Genomic DNA, 9619 nt, shown 5'->3' with positions numbered 1-9619 from the left:
CACATGTAGAAGGCAGAATACGTCTACTGAGGATAAACCTAGACGCCGGATTCACATGAGCGTATGCATATTGACGTGCGCATTCGCACAGCGACTTTGTGGAATGCCCATTGCACATTTGTGCATACAAATGAGTTTTTAACTGCTTGCGCAAATTGTGCACGTAAAAAAACCCGCACCGGTGTGCCCAGCCCTTGAAATGGCCAATTAGTGTAATTAGCTCAATACGTGCTCTTTCCTTGGGCAGATGCGCATGAAAATAGCTGCTTTTTGGCGCAATCAAAATGTGCATGCCCAATACTCGCAAGTAAAGGAACCCATTGAAATCAATGGGCTCTATTCTTTGCGTATTGCACGTGTAAATTTGTCGTGCGCAAATACATCCGTGTGCATCCGGCCTGAATAGGTGCGTTCATTCCCTGCCCTGCGTGACGTACAGAGCGGGCAGACTTGTCATCACAGTGTCCCTCACTGAGGTGTCATGGACCACGTGATGTCACATACCTGCGCCTCGCTGGTGCCGCAGCCGTGCAGGAAGGTGCCGTGTAGCCCTTGCTACATGACTGTTTGCATCAGCGCCTTCCAAGTTTTGATCAAATCCGTTTTTTTGGTGTTTTTTTTAATGGAGCTGATAGCAAAACAGGATGCAAACCGAAACAACGTTTCCATTTTTTGTAACGGGTTCAGCAGACGGATCCGTTAAAAAAGTGGACACTTTCCATCAGCTGTTTGCTTCGTTTACATTCCGTTACAAGAGAGCCATTTTTTTTATTCTTTTGCCTTTATAACCTTCTGCTAAAAAACGGATCTGTGAAACAAATATCAAAGACGGAACCAAGCGGACGCTTTCCCATTCGCATCCGTCACCCATTGGCTATAATGTTAGAAAAAAAATGTATCCGCTTGATTTCCGTTCTTTTTTTTTTTAATGAACGGTAGTAGTAGTGCGGACGGCTGCGCAATTATTTCCACAGAAATCAAACGGAATGAAATTGAACTAAGCCTAACAGAAGCAGCGCAAATCTCCTTGAAATCAACGGGACGTAAAAAGGAACTTTTTTTTTTTTTTTTATTTGCAGCTCTTCTTATGGAAATGCAAAATGTAAATTAAACCGTGGGTGTGAACGCGGGTTCGGGGAATTATTCTGCACTGTGGAAAATTCTGCATCCAAACCAAAACATTGGCGGAGATTTGGACTTGAAATCAGCGGTGTCCCCGCAGCTCTAAAGTCTTCGCGCTGCTAGCGCCTCCTCGCACACGGTGGCCTGCAGTAAGCATAGCGCTGCCGCTCTGGTGATGCGGAAGCGGCGCTCACTATAGGCCGCTGGGTGCCGCGGAGCGCCGGCAGCACAAAGACTTCAGGGGAGCGCCGTATCTTTGGAAATTCTGCAGCATTTCCGTATGCAAAGCGGAGTCAAAATCTGCTCGGTATCCGCAGCTAATCTCAGCAGATATGGCGCTCCGCTCATTCCGGAGCATTTCCGTTACGTGTAAACAAACCCTGAGAGAAAATCTCACTTGGTTGCCCATAGCAACCAGTCACATTACAGCTTTCATCTCTTATACTGCTTAGGTAAAATGAAAGCTGCGCTGTGATTGGTTGCTATACTGCTGAGGTAAAATGAAAGCTGCGCTGTGATTGGTTGCTATACTGCTGAGGTAAAATGAAAGCTGCGCTGTGATTGGTTGCTATACTGCTGAGGTAAAATGAAAGCTGCGCTGTGATTGGTTGCTATAATGCTGAGGTAAAATGAAAGCTGCGCTGTGATTGGTTGCTATAATGCTGAGGTAAAATGAAAGCTGCGCTGTGATTGGTTGCTATACTGCTGAGGTAAAATGAAAGCTGTGCTGTAATTGGCTTCTATACTGCTGATGTAAAATGAAAGCAGCGCTGTGATTGGTTGTTATATATTATACTGCTGAGGTAACATGAAAGCTGCGCTGTGATTGGTTGCTATGGACAACAACGATTTTCTTTTAGACAGCTCTCATAACAGAGTGGTGCTGGAACACTTTTTCACGGTCTGCCCTGTATAAGCGGAGGTCACATGTCGCCTGCTATTACTCTCCTCACAGCTCTCTCAGCATAGCCGGCTGTCTGTTTTTGGGTTGCCATAGAGATATGACGTCACCCGTCACCTGCACGAGCGCCCTTCTTTGTGTAATCTATGAATGACACTGAAGGACCGCCCCTTGTCTGCCTCAGCTTGTAATTGGATAAGATTTTCACAACCCAATCTCTGATTGGCTGTCTGTCACAGTGCTGTTCTGTAATTCGCTGGGTGTGAGTGTCTGGCAGTACTGCGGGTTCCTATTGGCTGGCTGTCATCCTCTGATTGGCTGCTGGTGTGTTATTGTACAGCGCGGATCAGTGTGTGATTAGAGGAGAGACGTTTAGTGACCGGCAGGGGGCGCAGAGTAAACACAGAGTATAGGCGCCGCGTGATCATGGGCTGTGATGGGATCAGGAAGTCACCGGGACCCTGCGGAGGAGATCCAGCAGATCCTTGAAGAATGCTGAGGACGCAGCACGGGAGCGGCGCCGCCTACGAGCGGCTGTCTGAGCAGGTACGGTGCAGTGTGTCAGGAGGGATCCCAGCAGCTCCTCCTCCCCCACAGGTGTTGGGAGAGTTGGGTGACCACGGCCATGTCTGCTGCTGTGGGGGGCTCACCGCCCCAGAAGGCGCATTCACACGTGTGAGCGCGGTAACGGTTGGGAAAACGCGGACCGGCACCGCGCTTGTAAAAAAACGGGATGTTCGCTGTGAGCGCGGCTTCAGTCTGTGGGAAAGTCGCATCGCTGCCTCACCCGGTGACCGCGGGGCGCTGGCGCGTTTTTTTTTTTATGTGGCGAGAGAAAAATCACATCCAAATAGAGTTTTGTGCGTCGCGCAAAACCCACACGAAAAAGTCACTCCTGCGCCCGGCGGGGCTGCTTGCACGATCTCTGTGGCGAACTCTGCAGCATGCTCGCCCCAAATCAGAGTCAGCACCGCCCCTCCGCGGCGGACATGGATTCCTGCGAAGTCTTCACGCTTTTGTCGCAGTCTCTGCTGAGCGCAGCCGGTCAGGTGATGTGGCGAGCAGCGCTGCGCTCACTAGAGGCCGCCCGTGGTGCGGACTGTGACCTTGCGGGAATGCTGCGGATTTACGTGTAAACGTGACCCCAGCCCGGGTCACACCAGCGGGCCGGGCTCACATGTGGAGGCCTGCAGCCGATTCTGACTGTGAGCCCAACCGATGACCCTGCGCCCCGCACTGACCCTGCGCCCCGCACTGACCCGTCCGCCCCGCACTGACCCGTCCGCCCCGCACTGACCTGTCCGCCCCCTGGTGTCCGCGGAGCCTCGCCGGCGTCACGCTCAGTGCCGGGGGTTTCAGTTTGTTAGTATTTCCTGCGCCGTTGCTTAGCGATGACACCGCAGCCCGTACAGAATGCGGGTTGGACGGCCCTCACGGACATCAGTGGAGGTCGTCCGTGCGGATTCCGCGGTACAATAGAGCACAATCTGCACCCACGAGTACGAAGGAAAATTCAAAAATATCCACCTTTCAATGCGCACGTTTTACCGCGGACGCCGTTCAGGGAATCCACAATTCAAATACGTTTGTGTGAGAAATAGGAGCCCGTGGCAACCAATCACAGCGCAGCTCTCATGTTATCTCAGCTGTACAAGAAATGAAAGCTGCGCTGTGATTGGTTGCTAGGGGCAACAGAGACAGATTCCTTTGGACGGCTCTACAAGAGTGCGGGCCGCCTGTATGATGTCGTACCTGTTGGAGCGCCTCGCATTACATGTCTGTTCATCTGTATTCCCAGGCTGAGGGTCCGGAGCGCGGGGCGTCCGTCTGCAGCAGGGCCACCTATTCCTGGTACAGCAGGTATATGATATACTGTGTTAACACCTGGATGTTATACTGAACGGCCCCTTTATTAGAGACCCCCATCTGGTGGCGCGTTGCACTCCTCCGGCCTTCAGCACCGCAGCAGATCATCCTGACATAGATTCCACTGATGACATCATTCTGCGGGAATATCGGCCCCTGTGGACAGGAAGCTTCTTGCAGTTGCTGCAAATTAGACGGAGGTGCTGACATGATCTGACCAGCTGACAGGAAGGGGTCAGCGACTCATGCTGCTTGTGCCAAATTCTGAGTACCATCAGCACGGGGCAACAGAGATCTGGATCCATCTGGCATGGGGTTGTGTTTCCGCTGCTCAGTGATACTACTTTTGCGCTCTTTCACCCGCTGGAGTCTCGCCTTTCTGTGTCTTTTAGGGACCGCTCACACCGCCATAAGCATATTCCGTTTGCGTAGATGCGCCGCTCACGTTTGCCGCTGCAGGCTTTAGTATGTGCAGATACGCTTCGTATTTGCACACGTAATAAAATACATAGAAGCGCCCGTGTGTTTCCCGTACAAATACGCAGGCGACGCCAACGGAATCCCGCGGCGTGTCGTTTGCACCTAAATAGGACACGCCGGGTATTTTTTCACGCAGTTGAACATCGTGTGAAAAAAAAATGCGCTCATTTGAACGAACCAATTGAAATCGTAATATGAAGCGCAAATACACCCGTGTGAACGAGCTCTTAGACACGGGGGGGCGGGATGGTTGTCTGCTGTTATAGTCCATCCGCGCTAAGGAGCGGCAGGGTGTGCGTTCAGAAACGGGTTGGAGCACCAGCGTTGTATTCAGCTGCAGCTTCTATAACTGTGCATTCTCAGGTCAGCAGGACGATTCCTGACATCCTCCTCCGACCCCTTTTGGCAACGGGTTGTTTCTGTCCACAAGATCACCTTTCGCTGGATGTTTTTCTTCAGTAGCTTCATTGTCTGTATACTCTCCGCAATGTTACATGAGGAGACCCCACGCGGTTGGCAGTGACATCCTGGCCCTGGCTAATCTAGCACCGATGACCGGCCTCGTTGGAATCACTCAGATCGTTGGATTTTCCATCTAATGTGGATTCACACTGAAACTGATCCACGGAAAACGTGTCACCTGATTTTATGCTGCACCCCGGGGTCACGGAGGGAATTACCATACAGGGAAGCGCCAATCATGAGAGGTCTGGGGTCTCTAATAAAGGGGTCATTCAGCATGTGAATGTAATCGTTCTATAATTGGTGTTCTAATTATTACATACAGCATCTCATGAAGCAATCCCTGTCCGCATGGACATCCTAGTGGGGCCCCTCATTCAGGACCCTCCACTCCCCCGATGAGTCAATACCAGGAGTTTCTTTATAAAACCAACCCATGCTCTGCAGACCTGACCCATCTGTGTCAATCACTGACCATTCATTCATTCATTCATTCATTCGTTCTTTTTCATTCTTCCTTCCAAAAAGGAATAATTGTCATTCAATAAATTATATTACTTGAAACGGCCCCTTCAAAGATTTTAGCTTCTCCTGCGAAAACAGACAATCGAAGAAAGTTTAAACATTCATGGCCTATCCACACTGTAGGTAATAAGTATGTGATCCCTGGAGGTCCGTCCGCTGGGGCGAGACGGCACAAGATCAGCATGCCCCAAGTCCCCCTTAGTGGTATGGCGGTGCACATGTGTGACCACCGCTTCATTCACTGTCTATGGAGATAGCTGAGTGCTGCGCCCAGCTACTTCCCTCCATCCCATAGGGGATCATAATGGATGTACCATGTAGTAGAGCTCTGTGTGTGTGAATCAGGATGTATTAGAGTTGTGTTTGCCATGTGCTGTGTGTGTGATGTAGTAGAGCTGTGTGTGTGATGTGTAGGGATCATAATGGATGTACCATATATTAGAACTGTGTGTGTGATGTGTGTAACTCAGGATGTATCAGAGCTGTGTGTGTCATGTGCTGTGTGTGTGATGTGTGGGGTCAGGATGTAGCAGAGCTGTGTGTGATGTGTGGGGTCAGGATGGATGTAATAGAACTGTGTGTGTGATGTGTGGGGATCAGGATGTAGCAGAGCTGTGCGTGATGTGTGAGGATCATAATGGATGTACCATGTACAAGAGCTGTGTGTGAGAGAGAATCAGGATGTAGCAGAGCTGTGTTTGTCATGTGCAGGGCAGGATGCATGTAGTAGAGCTATGTATGGGGATCATAATGGATGTACTATGCAGCAGAGCTGTGTGTGTGAATCAGGATGTAGCAGAGCTGTGTGTGTGTGTGTGAGAATCAGGATGTAATAAAGCTGTTTTTGTCATCTGTGGGGTCATGATGCATGTAGTAGACCTATGTGTGGGGATCATAATGGATGTACCATATAGTAGAGCTGTGCGTGTGTGAATTAGGATGTATCAGAGCTGTGTGTGTCATGTGCTGTGTGTGTGAGGTGTGGGGTCAGAATGTAGCGGAGCTGTGTGTGATGTATGGGGTCAGGATGGATGTAGTAGAGCTGAGTGTGTGATGTACCATGTCGCACAGCTGTGTGGCTTATTGCACCATCAGAAACACTGTTACTATAATCTCCTAATAATTACTAGTTTGCAGTATATGAAGGAATTGCTGTTTATGCAGTTTCCTAATATTTTCTGTAAGCTGAAGTAGTCAGGTTGTATTACCGGACAGACTGGTTCAGCAAGGACTATTTGCTAATGATGGAGACCGGGAGCACAATTGGCGCACCTCTTACCGCTATTATGTTCTCCTCTGCAGGATCATAAAGCTCGGCTATAAGAAGCCTCTAGTGAGAGAAGATCTGGTGGAGCTGAATGAAGACGACTCGTCTTACAATGTTATCCCCGCATTTGAAGAAAACTGGAGAAGGGAAAGTTTCAAGCAAGGCAGTAAAGTAAGGCGACCTTCAGACAGCGAGCGCAAGGGTCAGGTGACCGGTCAGAGAAAAACTGACTCACTGTGAGTGTATATGGCCCAGTGCCCACGGACGGACGCCCACCACAAATCCACAGCAATGTCCGTCCATAGACATGCTGTTAAAAGATTCTCCCCTGCCCACGGGCGGAAACAAAACTGATTTTCCGTTCGCGGGGGAGAATCGCAGCTTGTTCTATTTGATGCGGAAAATCGCACAGACGGCTTCCATTGCAGTCAATGGAAACCGTCCGATCCGCGGCATTCCCGCTGTGAGCACTGTGGAAATATCGCAGGAATCCGCGTCATAGCCCAGCGCCGCATCATGCCTTGCACTGCGCATGTGTGCGGGCTTCCCGGCCAAGACACTCGTGGCAGATCCGGACTGGTGAGTATGGGGTCTCTGGCGGTCACCGGGTCTGATTCCGCTGCAGTCTGAATCCAGGCCGGCCGTGGGCAGGAGGCCTAAGGGTTTTGCATCAGTTTTAATTTATTGTTTGTGTTTTTAATGCAAATTTCATTACTTTTACACATGTGTGAAAAGAAAAAGATGGCGGCTCAACTGATGTAATTTAACCCACTAATGACCAAGCGCCGGGCTTGACATATAAAGCAGCTGGAGTCCCTCAGAGGCTCTCCGATCCCGATGCTGCAATGTGCATCTGTGGGGTTCATACTAGTGAGGGTGGCGGGGGGTTACGATGTGTCCCTACCCACTGTAGGGTATGATTATACCTTGCAGCCTTCCATCAGTCGTGAACGTTCTCCACTGTGTTGTGAACGGAGCGCAGAAGGGAGTTGAAGCTCCGTGTCTGAAAATTGGAGCTCTGCCCTCTATGACTTTAGGGGTAGATGCTCGCTAGAGGTTTTGTTCAGATCCGGTGTAGAACATGAATTTACGTCCCCATGTTTTATTTCGAGTCTCTCACGTGGTCAGGAGCCTCTTACAAGTTGCTTTTCTCTGTCTCTTCTCCCAGGATCCCAGGTCTAGGAAGGCATCTTTGGTGCGGGCTCTGTGGAACACGTTCAAGTCCTCGCTCATTAAGGTGGCCCTCATGAAAGTAGCGGCCGACGTCCTGGCATTTACGAGCCCTCAGATATTGAAGTGAGTGAGATGCTTATTCGAGCGCATTAACCCGTTGTGTATCATCTCCTACTCTTGTCAGCTGTGTTGTGGCCCTTCTGATGAAAGAGCCAGCGGCCGCTGGGGTGACAGAAGACACTGATTGCAGATATCATGGTTCATACTCTGATTGGGCCACAGTCACTAGCGGGGGGCCACAGGGTTCAGTATTAGGCCCCATTCTGTTCAATATATTTATCAATGACCTGATAGAAGGGCTGCACAGCAAAATATCAATATTTGCAGATGACCCAAAACTATACAATATAATTAATACAACGGAGGACAATGTGCGGCTACAAACGGACCTGGACAAGCTGGGGGCTTGGGCAGAAAAATGGCAAATGAAGTTCAATGTGGATAAATGTAAGGTTCTGCACATGGGCAGGAGAAACGGATGTCACCAATATACACTAAATGGGATACCGCTAGGGAAAAGGGAGATGGAAAAAGACCTGGGGGTATTAGTGGACTGTAGACTAAACTGGAATAACCAATGCCAGTCAGCTGCTGCAAAAGCAAATAAAGTCTTGGGGTGCATTAAAAGAGTTACAGGGGCGAAGGACGAGAACATTATCCTCCCACTTGTCAGGCCTCACATGGAATACTGCGCACAGTTCTGGTCACCGGTGCTCAGGAAAGATGTCACAGTGCTTGAAGGGGTTCAAAGAAGAGCAACTAAACTAATACATGGAATGACGGGACTGGAATACCCAGAGAGGCTATCCAAATTGGGACTATTTACTCTAGAAAAAAGAAGGTTAAGAGGCGACCAAATAACCATGTATAAATATATTAGGGGACAATACAAGGATCTCTCCCAGGATCTGTTTACACCCAGGACTGCAACGGTAACAAGAGGGCATCCGCTACATCTAGAAGAAAGCAGGTTTCATCACCAACATAGAAAAGGGTTCTTTACTGTAAGAGCAGTTAGACTGTGGAACTCTCTGCCTGAGGACGTGGTGATGGCAAAATCCACAGAGGAGTTTAAAAGGGGACTTGATGTCTTTCTGGTGAGGAAGGATATTATAGGTTATAAATCTTAGGTTAATTGTTAATCCGGGTTTACAGGCAGGTAGGAACTATTAGGGGTTGATCCAGGGAACAGTCTGATTGCCATTAGGGAGTCGGGAAGGAATTTTTCCCCCAAAAGGGCTATTTGGCTTCTGGCCTTGGGGTTTTTTGCCTTCCTCTGGATCAACAACACAGTAGGATAGACAGGCTGGACTAGATGGACATTGTCTTCATTCGGCCTAACGAACTATGTTACTATGTTACATATACACTGAATTGCCACTTTATTAGATATTTCAGGATTGGAGCGTCCCTCCATTCTCCCCGTGACCCCGGAGTGCAGCATAAAATCACATGACAAGTTTTCCATGGATCAGTTACAGTGTGAATCCACATTTGATGGGAAAATCCAGCGATCTTAGCAACTTCCAACGAGGCCGGTCATCAGTGCTAGACTAGCCGGGGTCTCCCTGCCAACCGTGGGGGGGAGGTTCTCATGTAATGGTGTGGAGAGTATACAGAGAATGGTGTGATTGAGTAAAAACATCTAGTGGAAGGGCATCCCATGGACAGAAACAACTAATCGACAAAAGGGGTCAGAGGAGGATATCAAGAATTGGTCTGAGGAACAAGAACTGCACAGTTATGGAAACTACAGCCAAATA

The 9619-nt window shown here is 49.3% G+C and overlaps 1 protein-coding gene across 2 annotated transcripts in view; it reads left to right on the top strand.

Annotated features, from left to right (window-relative positions):
* The first annotated feature begins 2414 nt into the window (after positions 1-2414).
* The window catches only part of LOC136625134 (multidrug resistance-associated protein 1-like), a 53981-nt gene continuing 46776 nt past the window's right edge, over positions 2415-9619 (top strand). The window contains exons 1-4 of one of the 2 annotated variants that reach the window (XM_066599120.1): positions 2415-2569; positions 3822-3883; positions 6659-6794; positions 7792-7919. In XM_066599120.1, coding sequence (XP_066455217.1) covers positions 2516-2569; positions 3822-3883; positions 6659-6794; positions 7792-7919 — 380 coding nt within the window. In that variant the 5' untranslated portion in view covers positions 2415-2515. The remainder of the gene's footprint in view (positions 2570-3821; positions 3884-6658; positions 6795-7791; positions 7920-9619) is intronic. The other variant, XM_066599121.1, reaches the window with a different exon arrangement.

The sequence above is a fragment of the Eleutherodactylus coqui genome, chromosome 4 (genome assembly GCF_035609145.1).
Source record: "Eleutherodactylus coqui strain aEleCoq1 chromosome 4, aEleCoq1.hap1, whole genome shotgun sequence".
Classification (NCBI taxonomy): Eukaryota; Metazoa; Chordata; class Amphibia; order Anura; family Eleutherodactylidae; genus Eleutherodactylus; species Eleutherodactylus coqui.
The sequence above is the reverse complement of the archived record's forward strand: the minus strand, read 5'-3'. Positions and strand labels throughout refer to the sequence as shown.